This window comes from Ursus americanus, chromosome 12 (genome assembly GCF_024610735.1).
Source record: "Ursus americanus isolate L20-20 chromosome 12, mUrsAme1.1.p, whole genome shotgun sequence".
Classification (NCBI taxonomy): domain Eukaryota; kingdom Metazoa; phylum Chordata; class Mammalia; order Carnivora; family Ursidae; genus Ursus; species Ursus americanus.
In genome coordinates, this window is record NC_142138.1 from 45,907,856 (window position 1) to 45,926,201 (window position 18,346).

Sequence of the window (18,346 nt, forward strand, 5' to 3'; positions counted from 1 at the left end):
GGAGACAATTGGAATTCTTTATTGGACGAAACCCTGATATATTAAATAACACCTCGGTTCTCCCATAATGTGGTTTTATTCATAAGAATCCACACTATCTCCCACGAGTTTCCTTGCCATAATTCACTGCTAAATCAGACTTAAATAAGCATAACTGTGATTTGTGCAGCTGGCAGCTCATAAGCCAAAATTAGGACCCGTCTTTAACTTCATATTTAAAATGGCGTTAAGTCACACTTTCAGATAACTACGATAATTTAAAAACATGTAGTGTTTACATCACGCTCCCTTCTCAGCGGGGAGTCTGCTTCTCCCTCTGCCCCTCACCCTGCTCTTGTGCTCTCTCTCATTCTCTCTCTCTCTCTCAAATAATTAAAATCTTTAAAATATACATATATGTAGTGTGTAATAGGCAAACAACTATTCAAATCCAGCTAAGAGAGTTTTTGAATTTTCTTGTTACTTCTTGCTATACATAATAAAAATTGTCATAAATGAGCTATATTAGGATATTGGAGATGTAATTTTTAATTGTCTCATTTCTAAATTCATATGACTACGGAATTATCACTTCCTTTCTGGTGTTATAGTTATTTGCACGCATAGGTTGGAACGCCTATTGCATGGTGAGCGGCTGGCCCATCCTCTAACCTGACGGGTCTGGCACTGCGCTGTGCACACAGCAGGCTTGCAAAAAATATTGGAGGTCTTTAATTTAAATAAAGAGTGACCCTCGGAAGTGACACATGCTTAATACTCAGAACTCTTACAATTGAATCAAACCTTTTAGACAGTTAATCATATTTAACTTGTTTGTTTGTTTGTTTAAACGTGTGCCAAATAAATTTTGAAATAAATATCAAATTAAAAGGGACATCAAACCAAATGCAGTTTTACGAGTGACAATGTAGGCATGTCATGAATAACACCATCACGTAAATCTCTCACGTCCTATAGCCAACTACAGCATTTGTTCTCAGCCTTGGTCACAAATTTGGATACCTTGGCCCAATCTCTAGAAATTATTTGGTCCACCACTTAAGGATAGGATTTTTTAAGTCTAATGTGCAGTAGAAGTTGAAAAACAATGAACTTTATTTTACTCTTTCCAAAAATATGATTTTCCGGAATGTTCAACCTCTCCGGTAATTAAAAAGAAATTTAGATAGAAACAATAACTTGTCACTATCTCAGATTATCGTATGGGGAAATACTAAAGAGAATATTAATATTGAAGCATTGACATAATGCTTCAATTTTCAAACTGTGAGTTACTACCCATTCGTGGATTATGTAATTAATGTAGTGGACCATATCTGGCATTTAAGCAAATTTTGAAAAGGAGAGGAGAGCAAACGGTCATTGCATCTGGTCAGGAAAATAGTAAACTTTGTTTAGTGTGTATCTACCAAATCACTATGTGAGATGCATTTCTTACAGTAAGCCGAGCTGCACAAGTCTGAAGAACACTCTAGGATGTAGAGGAAAACACTCTCTTGCAGTGCCAGGAGGGGGAGGGGGGTTGTAAATGAGCACAACTTTGCTTGACAGCCTTTTGGCAACAGGCGTTTAAGGTCTTGAAAAATCTTCATTTTGACCCAGATGTTTCTGATCCAAGAATTTATCCTAATGAAATAATCTCTCAAATACACATCTTCATGTAGGGCTGTGCACTCCATTGCTGTTTAAATGTCCAGCGTGTGGATTATGGTTAAATACATTATGAGATACCACACGATAAAATACAATGCAGCTTTTAAAAACACTGAAGTCGATTGATCTCCATTGACCTGGAATGATGTTCAGATACATTAAAAAGAAAAAACAGGTTACAGGACATTAGGTGTAGTATAATCCCACTGTGGTGTAGTTATAAATATATTAAAGCCGTGGAGAGAAAGTTTAAATGCATGGACTAGGGGCCAGGACGTCTGGATTTCACATCCTAGCCCTGCATCCCACCCCCCATCCCCAGCTGCATGGTCTTAGACAAGAATCTCAGCAATGCAATGGAGAGAATTACTGTATCCACCTCAAAAGCTTGCTGTGAGAATAAATTTAGTTATCACATGTAAAATTCTCCAAGCAGCGCCAAGCACTTGGTAATCACTCAAGGAATGTTAGCTGTATCTCTATCAGAGAGAGAAAGAAATTTCACATCAGGTATCTTAACTAACAGGGGTCCTTCTCCGGATACTGTGTTTACTAATGAATGGCACTCATTAATTTATACATTGTTATATTCAAAATTTATAATCAGAAAAGGCAATACCCAGCATAAAATTAAAGTATATAACTCACTGAGTTCTAAAATGTCTTTAATAGCTTTAGGCTAAAAAATAAATAATACTAAAACAGGAATAACAGTAAAACATGTTTTAGTTGGATTTTGCTTACCACTAAGAGATAAGGTTTGAAGGAATTTTTTTTTCCCCTAATAGGTTATGAATTTTGCTCTGGAATTCCATTTCCCTGATTTTGGAATTTCTGTAACTTCCGTAAATGGTGCAAAGACTCTGCCTCCCCGTCACCTTCCCTAGAGGTGTTCTGCTTTCTCTCACGTTATCAGTCCAAGCAAGGCTGCTGACAGAAATCTGTAGTAAATTGCCCCATTACATAAGCCTCCAAGCTACACCCTGTCCCACTATCATAGCTTTGGCAATTGAATTTCTCTTAATAATGATGACATCCTGTCCAAAGAAAACAGTAATCTGAGCTGTCCTGTGTTTATCCATGAGTTAGGAACAGAGTCCTTAAATGGCATTGTGTGTAGGTGGGGAATTCATTATTAAAGAAAACTGGGAATTACAGAAGCACGTGGAAAAAGGGATTTGAAATCCACCCATTGTTTCTCTGCTCAAAATCCATTAACACACTAGTATATTTCCTTCCGGTCTCTTTCTTTATAGATCATCCCGGGCTGCTGTAGTCATGCTACAGACACAATTAGGTCAATTGTTCTTTCCCCTTGCTGTTACATCATAAGTATTTGCCATGCTACCATATAATTTCAAAAACATTATTCTAATGACTGAATAAAATTTTCTTGAGTGAGTCATTTCTCTTTTAAAAGACCTTCAGATTGTTTTTAAGTTTTAGCTGTGATACACAAAACTACGAAAAAATTCTGAGTGAGCTTTTCATGTATGTAAAACTGTTTCAGCTTTTTTCATGTGTAGAGCCCAAAAAGTGAAATTACTGTGTCAAAGGTAATGAGCACTTTATGCCTTAGGATAGATGTTGTTATATGACAACCGACCGTGATGTCTCCTTCATCACCTACGTTAGAGTCGCGGTCATACATTGGTAGAACTCTTTAAAAAGGCACCGCAAATATGGATTATTCGTTTTTATGCAGCCTTGCTCCAAAAAACACTTGAAACAGTTTGGAAAAGCAAGCACAGCCAAACAAATATTTTTGAAGTGGAAAAGTAGGGTGAAAAGGAAACATAAGAAAAGGAACAACTAGTATTGACTGAACACTTACTGTGTATCAGGCATTGGGCTAAGACTAGCAGAGCTGATCTCAGCTCATCCCCACAGCAAAGAGCTAGGTGCTATTATGCCTATTTTACAGATAAGAAAACCGAGGCCTGAAAAGTTAGTAACTGGTCCAATTCCACACAATCGGTAAGGGACCGAGTAGATATTCAAGCTCTAGAATCTGAGCCCTTGATTGTTGTTTTAAAAGATTTATTTATTTATTTTGAGAGAGAGAGAGTGAGCACGAGTGGGAGGGGCAGAGGGAGAGGGAGAATCCCAAGCAGAGTCCGCACCGAGCAGGGAGCCCAACATGGGGCTCGATGCCACGACCCCGGGATCATCACCTGAGTCGAAATCCAGAGTCAGACATAACCAACTGCACCACCCACGTACCCCTTGAGCCCTTAATTATTATGCTGTACTTCAGCCGGGCTCCACTGAGTTACCTTTCTAAGGGGGGGGCAGCTAAAATAAGAAAGCAAAACTGTGGATAAGGGGGACTCCTGTATGTGGAAACTTAAAAACACAAACCAGAAAAGCCGGCTCATAGATATGGAGAACAGACTGATGGTTGCCGGAGGTGGGGGGTGGGTGAAATGGATGGAAAGAATCAAAAGGTACAAACTCTCAGCTATAAAAGAAATATAAGTCGTGGGGATGCAATGGACAGCATGCTGACTATAGTGAGTAACCGTGTATTGCATATTTGAAAGTTGCTAAGACAGTCGATCTTAAAAGTTCTCATCACAAGAAAAACAATTCCGCAGCTCTGAGTGGGGCTGGATGTTAACTAGACTGACTGCGTGATCACTTTACAATGTATACATCTACGGAATCATGTTGTACACCTGGATGTAATGTCCCATGCCAATTATACCTCAGATTTGGCTACTTGTGTGGCCACGTAAGCTAGAAGAGCACATGAGAGACAAAGTGAGGGGAGGAGCGAGAGGTGTGCATAGTAAGGAGCGGACCAGGCACAGGGAGCAGGGACAGGGGTGTCGGACACAGAGAGCGCTGGGCAAACGAGCCTGCCCACCTCCATCCCCGCAAGCTGCTCCCAATAATTCTGAAAACGATCACTTAGTACAATTATTTTTGTTCCTAGGAATGACCCTATGTCATTAAGATAAGGCACACATACCTCCTGTTTGGAGCAGCCGCGATAGTCTGTGTCATTATAGTGCCATTTGTCTCTGAAATAGTACACCCCAAAAGTAAATAGATATGCCAGCCCATCCGGGAAACGGCAATCTATGTTTTCCCACGCTCTGAGTGCTGTCGTGAGCTCTGTGATAATGACAGCTGTGTCCAATGGCGGGGAGCATGAACTCGCTTCTGTAAATGCTCTTCACCACAGAACCTTCTACAGCTCCATCCTGACCTGATGTTCAGCACTGTGCGTGGTTTACTCCACTGTGGCCTCGCCCCTGCCATTTAACTGTGTTCTAGGAAACAATTTTGACCGAGACGAGTAGACCAAGCGTACGCAGCGATAGTGGGCTAGACCGGCCAGCAAATACTCACGTTCGCACGTACGTGTGTGCGCGTGCGCGTTGTACATAGATGCAGATTATATATTCAAGCTTTTTGGCACCTTAAGTTACCCTCAAGGCAATTGTTGGAGAAGGAAAAAAGTTAAGTTCAGCAGGCACCTTGATATCTTGAGGGGCCTCATAAATAGAACCGGAGCCTCGACAGTCGGACCAACAATTACTTGACCTGCAGCTGGAAGAACGCATGGCCAGACACAAGTCGTGACTGATGGGATGGGACGGGATGGGAGGCCCTCGTCCCAGAAACCTTGCTATGTGGGGAGAGCTGGCTCTCCCCGCTCCAAATGCCACGTGCCCTAGTCCTTGCGTTCTGCGTACTGAGAAACAGTCTGAGCCTGGGACTTGGGAAGCCATCAACACGTATTTGTAGAATAAATCATTTTCATCAAAAAATGTCACAATAGTGGAGACATTTAAAAAGTTAGACATCAGGTATCTAGAACCCTCACCCCTTAGAATTCTCATTTTCTGACTATATCATGGCATTGCCATCTTATCAGCCCCCATTCATTTTAACTTTTTTAATTGAGATAACATTGACGTATGACATTGCGTAAGTTTAAGGTGTACAAAGGGTATGATAGGATGCATTTATATATTGTAACACCATCACGGCCGTAGGGTTAGCTAACACCTCCATCACGCCTCAGAATTTCCAGTTCTGTTTTGGGCTGAGAACATTTAAGATGGTGCCTCTTAGCAACTTGGAAGTACAAATACAGAATTATCGATGATAATCTCTATGCTGTGCACGAGATCTCTGGAACTTATTCCTCTTGCAGGTCCAAGACCCGTTCACAAAGGTAGTAGAAACCCCTGCACAGGCAGCTGGCCGGGGACAGACGAGCAACACGTGGGGAAGCAGAAAGAGCAGCGGCAACCAGAGCCGTCCTTTAGTCTAGTTTTTCACTGCCCAATAAGCAACTTAAAAATCATCGTATCATTCAAACAAGTACTGCAGAAATTAGGCTAAGTTAATATGATCCCAACACCAGTCTGGTCAGAGTTGCCATATTTTGGTGTCCCTACAAACAATATGGAGAACTTGTTTTAAAGAATATTTTGTGCCCCGCCTCCAGAGATTTTAATTTAGCAGGTCTGGGTGGGCCCGGGAATCTACCTGCTTAACAAATGCCCAGAAGAGTCTGTTCCGGGAACCAAACCGTTGGAGATGGTAAAGCAGCGCCATCTGGGCTGTGTGTCCGACAAGGGCCCAGTAGCCACAGCCCCAGGTCGATCAGCGAGCTCGTTGAAGAGCGCAGGTGCGCTCTCCCTGTTTGTCGTAGGTTAACGGGGGTCTGTTTCACATTCTGTTGCTAACCTAAGCTTTTAAAAATGATGGAACACCAGCTGGAGTTCATGGAAACTGCTGTGAGCCACGTTATGCGGTAGGCATACAATAACAGTCTTCCAAATTAGCCATTGTTCTCACCATTTTAAAGATGAGGAAACTGAGGCTTATGGAGAGTAAGAAGTTTACCCAAGATCGACAGCTTTGTAAGTGCCCAAGCCTGATTCCAAATCCCCGAGTCTGTCCAACTCCAAATCGGCAGTGATTCCCTGACAACAAAAGGGTACACAACTTTTATTTTTTTTAAAGATTTATTTATTTGTTTGAGGCGGAGGGGGCAGCGGGAGAGGGAGAGAGAGTCTTAAGCAGACTCCACACCGAGCAGGGAGACAGATGTGGGTCTCCATCTCACGACCCTGAGATCATGACCCGAGTGGAAACCAAGAGTCAGATGCTTAAACGACTGCACCACCCAGGCGCCCCGAGAGTACATCACTTTTAATCCTTCAGTAAGAACTTATGTTCAGTGATTTTGAATATTATCCTCGGGTAATCAATGCATTCCAGGTAGTGCTAAGGCTCATAACTTATCAAATGTCCTCCATTCTAAGACAGTGTTAAGATTTGATTTAAAAAACATCAATTTAGTAACAGCTTTCAAAGGGCATAAAATTCTACAGTAAGTATATATATTGAGTCTAAGATGCCTCACAAGTTTGGAAATGTAAAAATGCAAACATAAACAATAAAGGAAAATATCTTAGAACCAAATGGGAAAACACTACAATTTGCGGCTGGTTTGACTACACAGCCACTGGCTTACAGTGCCACCTGCTGTAGGAAAGTGGCAACTACATTAGCCCTCGATGCCAGGGCTTTGCGGAACCCTGGTCTGAGGTTTACAGCCCCCAGGGGTCTAACAGAGCAAGTGCCAATATCAGACGTGATGTGGGGATACAGAATGAAGGCAACATAAGAATAAAAATAAAATAGAAGAAGAGGAAAACTAAGGACGATGGGAGAGGAAAAAGCAAAGTAGAAAGGGCTGTCCCATCACGGATCACTGAGTGCTTTCTTATCTACCTCTTGTTACCTGCTGGGTATTTTGCAGATTTTATCCCCAACCTATTTTATTGATCTGTCTTACAGAGGCTTGTCTTTTTTTTTTTCTATTATTACTTCAGTCTTTTCAAAGAATAAGGTTTGGTTTGGTTCTCATTGATCGTCTCTAGGGTATTGTCACTTCTGGTTTTGTTCATCTCTCCTTTGCTCCCTTTTACTTACTCTGGGTTTTTGGTCTCCGTACCTGTGCCAGGTAATTTTAAATCATAGGATTTCCAAGCTCGAAAAAGGCGTAGGAGAACCTGGCTCTCCTCCCTCATGTTAGGAAGAGGCCCAGAGAAAAAAGAGCCTTGACTAATTTCCTACAGCTGGTGATGGGCTGCCGCTCTCTTGACTTACTGCTCTTTCTCCATCGACAGCTCCGTGGCCCTCCCTCCCTTCTTGTCTCTCTCTCTCTCTCTTGCTTTTTCCTCTTCCCCCACCCAGAACAGAGAAAGATGAGATTGCTGGATTGATACAATTCAGAAGAAATAGGCACGCTTGCCCCTCAAGAGTTTTGCATGTAAGAATTTTTTTTTTTAAGATTTTATTTATTTATTCGACAGAGATAGAGACAGCCAGCGAGAGAGGGAACACAAGCAGGGGGAGTGGGAGAGGAAGAAGCAGGCTCCCAGCGGAAGAGCCTGATGTGGGGCTCGATCCCATCACGCCGGGATCACGCCCTGAGCCGAAGGCAGACGCTTAACTGCTGTGCCACCCAGGCGCCCCTGCGTGTAAGAATTTTTAAAACAGTACATTCGTGTTGGTGGTTAGTTGCTTTTCCCTGTTTTTGCAACACTACACATTTAATCCAAATGGACAGCTTACCTGTTGAGTGAGAAGAGAGAAAAAGCCACAGGTAATTAAATATAACACAATATCAGAAAATAAAATTAGGGCTGCCTGGGTGGCTCAGTTGGCTAAGCATCTGCCTTCGGCTCAGGTCATGATCTCAGGGTCCTGGGTTCCCTGCTCAGCCAGGAGGCTGCTTCTTCCTCTCCCTCTGCTTGTGCTCTCTCTCTCTCTGTCAGAAAAGTAAATAAAATCTTAAAAAAAAAAATTCAATGTGCCTTCTAGATGATTCTACCTGTAGCTATTAAAAATTCTGATATCTGGGGCGCCTGGGTGGCACAGCTGTTGGGCGTCTGCCTTTGGCTCAGGGCGTGATCCCGGCGTTATGGGATCGAGCCCCACATCAGGCTCCTCCACTAGGAGCCTGCTTCTTCCTCTCCCACTCCCCCTGCTTGTGTTCCCTCTCTCGCTGGCTGTCTCTATCTCTGTCAAATAAATACATAAAATCTTTTTAAAAAATTCTGATATCAGATATTTGGCAAGAAGCAAAAATAGATGATATCTTTATGTATCAATTATTGGTATCAAAATGCAAATGCAGTCCTACAATTCCGGCTAAAGAGATGAGCACTTCCAGTCGTGAAGCTGAAGGTGTGCAATGCTAGCACTTTCGGGCTTCAGTCCGGCCTTTGCATGCCACCCCTCCGTCTTCAGAAGCCCTGGTGGCCCCGACGTCCAGGTCTGCCTTCTGCCCTCTGTTGAGATCTTTGATAAGAAAAGAATCTGCTAACAGTCATTCGTGTCTTTGCATGGAGTTTTTGCTCAAATGCCCTCTCCCAAGGCCATTTGTATTTTGTTTTCCTTCAGTGTGGACTAAAGGCTTTTGTCTCTAAGAAATTCGAGGTAGCGCTCAAATCAGCGAGACATGGGAGGAAGGGCTTTCCAGGTGTCTTGGAAATCATTCTATCCACACTGTTGAAGACTCTGCATATATCAATACCCGTGAAGTTGACCATGTCCTCCAAAAGTAAACAGTCCCTAACAGCACTTGTCAAAACAGTGTGGATAGTTGTTAACACGCACACACTGTGGGCCAGTCTGCAATATACTGATGAACAGCGTGATGCTCTGACGGGGGTTCGGAGAGGGGGTACTTGTAAAAAGTCCCTAACCACAGGACATTTTCTTCAAGTAGCATCTGTAGGTCTGTAGTGGGTTAACTAAGGCCCCCACCGCGCCACAAAAAAAAGGTACACCTCCTGGAATCTCAGAATGTGACTTAATTCGGAATAAAGGTAGTTAAGGTAAGGATCTTAAGAGGAAATCATCCCAGACTGACTCAGGCAGGCTCTAAATCCAATGCAAGGGTGTCCTTATAAAAGACAAAAAAGGAGGCACACGGTGGCCCAGGAAAGACGGCCATGTGAAGACAGAGCAGAGATAAAATGTTGCAGCCCCAAGCCAAGGGGCACTCGAGCCGGCTGGAAGGAAAGATTCTCCTTTTCTAGAGTATTCAGAGGGAGTGTGACCCTGCCAGCGCCTTGATTTCGGACTTCTAGCCTCCAGAGCTGTGAGAAAACGCATTTCTGTTGTGATGGGCCACCAAACTTGTGGTGAATTGTGTAGCGGCCCTCAGAAGCTAATCCAAGGTCTAACGGCCCCCAGAACACACAAGAGGGATCAGGTCATACTTCTGTTCAGTCTCCAGTCCTGGCAAAGAACGATTCTACAGGCTTTCTGATGGCTTTGTTGTTAGAACCGTCATCATTCATTGAAAGACCGAGAAAGAAAACCGTTTCTGCAGACCGGTGTGGACACAAAGTGTCCTAGCAACAGCTGCAAGCATTTGGGGAAGGAAAGTAGGATGTGTCCTGAGGTTGTCCGCAGCAGGGCTCGCGCTGCCCTAGTGTAGACACCGAGGCAATCAGAGAGCCGATTGATACACAAATACACTGAAATCTGACTACCTGGAAATGGTGGGACAGAGGAAAACAGATTCGACTGAGCAGAATTGGAATACTCAGAAATCTGATTGTTCTGCTTTTCCATATTATAGTCAACAAGTCTGTGGCTAAGTTGTCTGGGTAAGTCTGTGAAGGACCAGCCTCAATTTTAAAACCAAACATGAAAACAGCAATGTTGGGGGAAAAGGTTTCTGCCAGCTATATGCCGGGTACCACCAGCTTAACATCCGCTTAGAGAGCAGAGAAGTTCTATTACGTAAGATTTAAGAGAACATGAGATATGTAGGTTTAGGCAAGGGATTGATAAAATTCAGCGCAGTAGTTACCTCTGAGATTGAAGGTTTGACAGGGGCTGTGTTCGAGGAGGGACATTACGGTAATGTGCTCGTTCCTACATTAGGTGGTAGGTTTGGGAATGTTCGTGTTATTACGTCTTCTAACTTAGATGTGTCACATATATGACACATACATGTAACATATAATTTTATCATGCAGCATGTGATTCATACAAAAGACTATATGAACATAAATAATATAATTTAATATATATAACCTTTTGAATAAAAAAATTTTTTAAAGATTTTATTTATTTATACAAGACAGAGAGCGAGTGAGTGAGAGAGCAGAAGCAGGGGAGCAGAGGGAGAGGGAGAAGCAGGGTCCCTGCTAAGCAAGGAGCCTTATGTGGGATTCGGGACTCGATCCCAGGACCCAGGGATCATGACCTGAGCCAAAGGCAGACACTTAACTGACTGAGCCACCCAGGTGCCCCTAAAAACAATTTTTTTAACCAAACTGAAAGTCCTGTGGGGCTGGAAGAGAGCTGTGTTCCAAGGATCACATTTAGGAGGAGAGCCTGGGGGCTATATTGTCCCTGTGTCTCTCTTCCCCATGAGACTTTTCTCACTTGGTTCTCGCTGCCCAGCCCCAGCCCCCAAACTGTCACTGCAGCTCCCAGCTCCTCCGAGGTCCAAGGAGGACACAAGCCCCTCTCCTTCCAGGGCTCTGAGCACAACCAGGGCAGGGTAGCAATTTCCAAAAGCTGGTCTACAAAGTGAGGGCACATGGGAGATGAAAGCACAGAGAGGTAAGCAGAAACCTGGTATGGCCTGTGCTCCCTAGATGGCCGGGCGCTTTCTGCCCGCAGACTCAACACACCCTCTCCCCTTCCCTTCTTCCCCTGCTCATGTTCGCCCTCCAGCAACACTATGCTGTTTGCGGTTCTCCGGAGAAGGTTCTCCATGTGCTTCCGTGCATCCAAGCCTTCATCTGTGCTGTTCCTTCTGCCTGCAATGCCTTCCCCACCTTTCTCGGCCTCATCTCTTACCCTTCACCACAGCTCAGACACCCTTCCCCATGACGGCTTCCGGGGACCACCACACTGGGTGGAGAACCCCCAGCACACGGCTCATCACCAGCCCCGAAGGTGACCATGACCTCCACGGAGGGGCAAATATTCCCGCTTGGTGTCTGTGCCCCCTGAGCTGGCCCAAGTCCTGACACAAAGCAAATGCTCAGTCAGTCCTTATAGGATGGAGATTGGACCAAAAATAATCAAAGGGCCAAAGACCAGACTTCTGATCCAAAGATTTCAAGGAGAAAAGTAAGACTTTTCTGAGCCTCCAACGTCCTCACCCTGAAATTACCTCCATCCCAGCTCCAAAGGGCTGGGACTCTTTTGAACACACACCTTGCTTGGCTCCCTTACCCACCACCACAACCTCCCCTGTTCACAGCCAAATGGGTCCTCACAGCCCCCTTCTCTGTCCAGTGCATCCTGGGCCATTCCTGGACCAACCGGAATTCAAACCCAAGACCCCTTGTATCCTCTATCTCATTTCTGGCTTCCAGTCTGAGGGATGGGTCTTCCTGGCTGACAGGAAAGGTCAGACAATAAAAGATCTGGACCCTCAGGCCTGAGGTGATGGTCCTGTCTCCTCTGAAGCCTGTAATGATTGATTGTCTTAGAGGAGCCCTTATCCCTGGAAGAGAAGGGGCTTTATCACATCCAACATCACACTAGTTTAACCATAGGGTGTCAGGCTATGGTTCAAAGCATGCTGGGAAGCCAGCCACAGAGCTAGTGAGGTGGGGGAGGAAGCTTGAGGAAAGTGAGATGAGGGGTGGGAATTCTGACCTTTCCCAGGTGCTGGCTCCAAGCACAGTGTCAACGAGATGGGCAGGCTGAAGCGTAGCTCAAACTTTAGCCTGAACCTAAGAGACTGACCCAAAGGGGTAGTGGTCACACACTTGAAAACAAAGTGGGCAACCTGAGTGGTTCTTTTTTTTTTTTTAAAGATTTTATTTATTTATTTGACAGAGATAGAGACAGCCAGCGAGAGAGGGAACACAAGCAGGGGGAGTGGGAGAGGAAGAAGCAGGCTCATAGCAGAGGAGCCTGATGTGGGGCTCGATCCCATAACGCCGGGATCACGCCCTGAGCCGAAGGCAGACGCTTAACCGCTGTGCCACCCAGGCGCCCCAACCTGAGTGGTTCTAATGGCATCTCCATCTGGCCAGATTGGGACAGAAGCGTAAGTCCAGCATCTGAGGAGGGCAGCTACAAGTTAAGGAAGGGCCAAAGCCTTTGAAGAGGTGCAGATTAGAATATCAGGAAGGACAAGCGTGAGAACCACAAAGAACTTAGGGCTAGATGCGTGGAAGAGGAAAAGGGGATGGGAGGGTTCCAGAAGAAGAGGTGAAAACGTTCTGGCCAAAGTGCCTCAGGAGCCCTAGGGACCCAGGGCGGGGGGGGGGGGGTTGCAGAGGACATTGAAGGGGAGCAAAACCGTGAGAGCGTGGCACCCTGGCTAGGCCAATAGAGCTGCAGACACAACCATCCTAAGCCATGCAGGGGCTGCTCGAAGAACACATGGGGCCAGCTGAGCACTCAGGTTGCGGGGGTGGGGGGTAAAACAGGAGAAGAGGCAAGTGTGCTCAGCAGCAGGGGCCTGCCTACAGTGAGTGTCAGGGGCTTCCTAAGTGGAGGCTCCGGAGGGGGCAAGCACTGTGGTTTACTCTCCGCGTGTGTGAGAGTGTGTGTGTAAAGCTTCAAACACACAAAAAGTAGAGAAAATAATTTAATGAACCCCCATGTGTACTTCCCCAACTCCAGCAATGACAGTAGACAGTCAATCTTGTCTCCCCCCCATACCTCTGCCCATTGCCCTGGATTTTTTTTAAATATTTTTAAACTTAAATTCAATTAATTAACATATAGTAGATTATTAGTTTCAGAGGTAGAGGTCAGTGGTTCATCAGTCTTATATAACACCCAGTGCTCATTACATCACGTGCCCTCCTTAATGTCCATCACCCAGTGACTCTGTCCCACCACCTTTCTCCCCTCCAGCAACCCTCAGTTTGTTTCCTCTGATTAAGAGTCTCTTATGATTTTTCTCCCTCTCTGATTTCATCTTGTTTCATTTTCCCCTTCCCCTGTGCTCCTCTGTTTTGTTTCTTAAATCCCACATATGAGTGAGATCCTATGGTAATTGTCTTTCTCTGATTGGCTTATTTAGCTAGCATAATACCCTCTAGTTCCATCCACATCACTGCAAATGACAAGCTTTCTTTTTTGATGGCTGAGTAGTATTCCATTGTGTATATATATACACCACATCTTCTTTATCCATTCATCTGTTGATGGACATCTGGGCTCTTTCCATAGTTTGGCTATTGTGGACATTGCTGCCATAAACATTGGGATATAGGTGCCCCTTCGGATCACTACATTTGTATCTTTGGGGTAAATACTTAGTAATGCAATTGCTAGGTTGTAGGGTAGCTCTGTTTCTAACTTTTAAAGGAACCTCCATACTGTTTTCCAGAGTGGCTGCACCAGCTTGCATTCCCACCAGCAGTTGAAGAGGGTTCCCTTTTCTCTGCATCTTCGCCAACATCTGTCATTTCCTGTGTTGTTAATTTTAGCCATTCTGAGTGTTGTGAGGTGGTATCTCATTGTGGTTTTGATTTGTGTTTCCCTGATGCCAAGCGATGTTGAATATTTTTTTCATGTGTCTGTTGGCATCTGTATGTCTTCTTTGCAGAAATGTCTGTTCATGTCTTCTGCCCATTTTTTAAATTGTGTTATTTGGTTTTTTTGGTGTTGAGTTGTAGAAATTCATTATATATTTTGGATACTAACCCCTAAATGACTAAGATATATCATTTGCAAGTATCTTCTCCCATTTAGTGGGTTGTCTTTTAGTTTTGTTGATTGTTTCCTTTGCTGTGCAAAAGCTTTTTATCTTGATGAAGTCCCAATAGTTCATGTTTGCCTCTGTTTCCTTTGCCTTTGGAGACGTGTCTAGCAAGAAGTTGCTGTGGCCGAGGCCAAAGAAGTTGCTGCCAGGGCACCTGGGTGGCTCAGATGGTTGGGCATCTGCCTTCGGCTCAGGTCATGATCTCCAGGTCCTGGGATCGAGCCCCACCTCAGGCTCCCCGCTCAGCAGGAAGTCAGCTTCTCCCTCTGCCTCTCCCCCTGTGCATGCCGTCTCTGTATCTCTCTGTATCAAATGAATAAATTTTTAAAAATAATTTAAAAAAGAGGTTGCCGCCTGTGTTCTCCTTTAGGATTTTGATGGATTCCTGTCTCACATTTAGGTCTTTTATCCATTTTGAGTCTATTTTTGTGTATAGTGCAAGGAAATGGTTGCCCTGGATTTTTTTAAGCAAATCCCAGACAGCCTACTATTTTGTTTTGGTATGTAAATCTAAATAAGGACTCTCCTTAAATGTAATCCTAATGACATCATCAGATCCCCAAATTCCTTAATATAAATTACTTCAAATTATCACATATCCAATCAGATAGTCCTCCGAAAGGTCTTTCCTTTCATTTTTCCAGTTGGTTTAATCTGGAACTAAATAATGTTTCTGTTATGTGTTAAAATACCAGGTTTCCCATCTGTCTTTTTTTCTCTTAAAATCTTTTTGCTCCTGCTACTGTTGTGGATGATGTTAAAATTGGTCATGTGTCAGGGACTGTCCTATTCTTGGTTTTGCTGATGGCATCCCTGAGATGTCATTTGACTTGTTCCTCTATTCCATATATTTCTTATAAATTGGTCATCAGACTCATGTGGACTTTTCGGGTTGACTACCTCACAGGCGGCACTGTGCTCTCCACTGGGGGAAGACTGATGTCTGATTGTCCCTTTGTTGTCATGTTTGGCAGACTGTGATATCCTAAATTCTATCATTCCTTCTGCACTTACATAAGCCATAATATTTCGATAAAGAAAAATTTCCATCAGTTACGTTATTACCTTAAAGTATAGTTCATATAGGAGAGGCAGGATACGTGCTTGATTTTTTTCCCCTTTCCTTAACCAGTTTTCAAAATAATGAGTCTGACCCCTAAGAACTTCTAAAGGCAATGAGGCTTTATTTTTATTTTATTTTATTTTGTACTATTATAAATTTAATATAAACATGTTGGGTGTGTTTCACGATGGGATATTTATAGGTTTTTCAGGGTCTGGTATAAGATGAGTCCCTCAGTGCAGACAGGCGGATTAAATTGGGCAACTTAGTCATGTAATGGTTGAGGATTGCTGGACACGGCAAGGGGAGGGTTTGAAGTGAGTCTTAAAGGGTACAGTCTGTGATAAGTGAGTTGGCTGATCTCTGGGTCAGAGTGGGAGCTGTTATTCTGATGAGAACTAGTTGGGTAGTTGGTCCATTGCTCCAGTAAATGGATTTTTAGGAAATCCCTAAAACAAATGAAAAAGATATTTGAAATATGTATTTGGCATGAGATTTGCCCATGCAATCTGAGGTTACTTACTTCTTCCAACGTTAGGATTTATCACCATCAGGTCTTCAAATATGTCCTCCTCTCCATTTTTATACGGCTCCTTTTCCGCTCTAGCTCTATCTTTGATATTCATTAGGAAATCTAAAATAAGCTGCCCTATTTCCTTTTTTAACCTTTTCCCGCTGCCGCTGGAGAGTTGCTGAAACTGTTCTTCTAAACACTAATGCCTCTTCAGCTGTATCTGTGCTACTGTATTTATCCCACGTTGTTAATAAATAGCATCAATGAACATTCATTCCAATTTTTGTATTTTTCATGCTTAATATTTCTCTTGGTTCTAGTTGCATGATATTTTTCCTGATTCGTGCTGCTCTTGCCATCCCTCTCAGCAGCGTTGGCAAGGAACCACCTTGAAAGTGCCTGCTTGCGTGCCTGGGTTCAACTGGTAGATCCACAGCTTGCTAGCATGCTTTCTAGCACGTCCCAGCACTGCTTTCCTGTGCCTCGGTTTCCCTCATTGTTTCGCAGATCACAATGATTTCTGCCTAGTTGATTATTTAACAACGCTTGTGAAGCCGTCAGAAGAGAAGCCGGCACCGGGTAAGTGCTACTACCCGTTAGCTGCGTACAGCGCAGCACCCCACCGTCCCCGCCGGTGGGGAAGGATTTGCGGAGACTTTCTCCTTCTCGCTCTCTGCAGGGGCAGACCCGTTAATTAGGATCGTGGCGGGGCCCGGGTCTGCGCTTTTCGGGGAGACGGGCATCCCGGGAGCCGCCACCGCGCGGGTGGTTGAGGCCGAAGGCCCTAGAAAAAGGCGGCACTCCCGCGCACAGGTGCCTGACCTGGGCGGGCCCGGAGCCGCTCAGGTGGAGCCAAGGGCCAACCAAATTCGTGGCTCTGGGAGGCGGCCGCCGGGCGGCGCTGCGCCCCTTCCGGCCGCTGAGCCTCCAGGTCCCGCGCTCCCCGCTGCGGGCGCCGCGTCGGCTCCCAGTCCGCGGCCCGGCCCCGGAGCGCAGGATGCAGTGCCCCGGCGCCCCGCACCTGGTGAGCGACAGGGCCCGGGAGGGAAAGAGGCCCCGCGGGAAGGCTAGGGGTCCTGGGAGAAGGTTCGGGCGACCTCCCAGCACGCTTCCGCCTTCCCCAGTCCTCGCGGATAAAGCCCCCGCCCCGGCGCCGCTGAGTCCCGGGGACACCTGGTGGGGGGACGTAGGACCCCACTCGGGTGCTGGGGCGGAGGCGAGGGAGAGGCTGGCTGCGGAGCGCAAAGTTGGGGCCGCCTGCAGGTGCCCCTCCAGGTAAGGACTTGGCGACTGGGGACTTCACGTCCGCCCCGCACAGGTGTTTCAGAGCCTCCGTTGAAAGCTTCAAGAGGCCACGTTTAAAAAAGAAAAGAAAGAAAAGTTACTTTGAATAATCTTCAGTACGTTTGGATTCAGGTTGGGACCCATATGATTATTTATCCTCTTTTTCTCAAGTTCCTCTCCCTTCCCCCCTTTTTCCCGCCGTCTGGAAGGCTTCTGCAGAGAGAACCCCCAGGCCAAGAGAGTGGAGACCTCAGCTTTATCGGAAGTGCACAGATACGACATGGCTATTGCTGTTCTTTCTCTTTTGGACTGGTTTGGTAAGTATGGGTGCCTAGTAGGGAAGAGGCCACAGTGTGTGCCCTGAAATGACTGTGCCCAAATGGAAATCGACCTCCTAGTGCCTTCCCCGGGCGGGGGCGGGGAAGCCTAGGGCTCCAGGTGGTACCAGGTTAACGTCTGTGCTGCAATGAGAGACACCTGCCATTACCGCAGAACAAACATCAATCCCGGGGAATTCCCAACAGGTGACTGGCCGAATTGGAGAGGCTGTGTTATTGGTGCAGGCCACGTTCTAATGGAAGGATCCATTAGGAAATGAGAACCATCTTTCAGGATTGTTATTTAATATGCCAGTGTGTGGTCCCTTATTATCTGAGCTCACTGGATGGAAGTTCTCTTACCGTCTCAGCCCCCCAAATAAAATATTCATCAACTGTTTACCATTCTTATAATACAGGAAAATTCGGGGTGAGCTTAGAAGTAAATTGCTCTCACTTTATCTGAGCATAAGACACGCACGCTCAGTATGTTGTGTTTAGCAGCTGACAGGGAAGCAAGCCTTTGATCTAAACTCTCTAGTTAGGTAGGTAATGATTTTTTTCCCATTCTAGTTTCCAGTTATATAGGATTGCTGGTAGACCTTGTCCGGCTGTGCCATTTTAGTCCTGGGAGAGTCTCTTGGCAGCTAAATCTTGATGCTTTGATACTTATTTTAGAGTTGTAGGTAACAGCAGAAGGAGCCCCACTCGGCTTCTTGAAAGATCAGGTTCATGAGAAGATCCATTCTAGATTGGGGCATGCTATTTGCTGCGCG

General features: G+C 45.1%; 1 protein-coding gene across 3 annotated transcripts in view; it reads left to right on the forward strand.

The window, feature by feature from the left end:
* Positions 1-16,889: 16,889 nt before the first annotated feature.
* The window catches only part of SLC44A3 (solute carrier family 44 member 3), a 95,459-nt gene continuing 94,002 nt past the window's right edge, over positions 16,890-18,346 (forward strand). For all 3 annotated transcript variants that reach the window (XM_045801735.2, XM_087866112.1, XM_045801736.2), the window contains exons 1-2: positions 16,890-16,993; positions 17,463-17,570. In XM_045801735.2, coding sequence (XP_045657691.1) covers positions 16,967-16,993; positions 17,463-17,570 — 135 coding nt within the window. In that variant the 5' untranslated portion in view covers positions 16,890-16,966. The remainder of the gene's footprint in view (positions 16,994-17,462; positions 17,571-18,346) is intronic.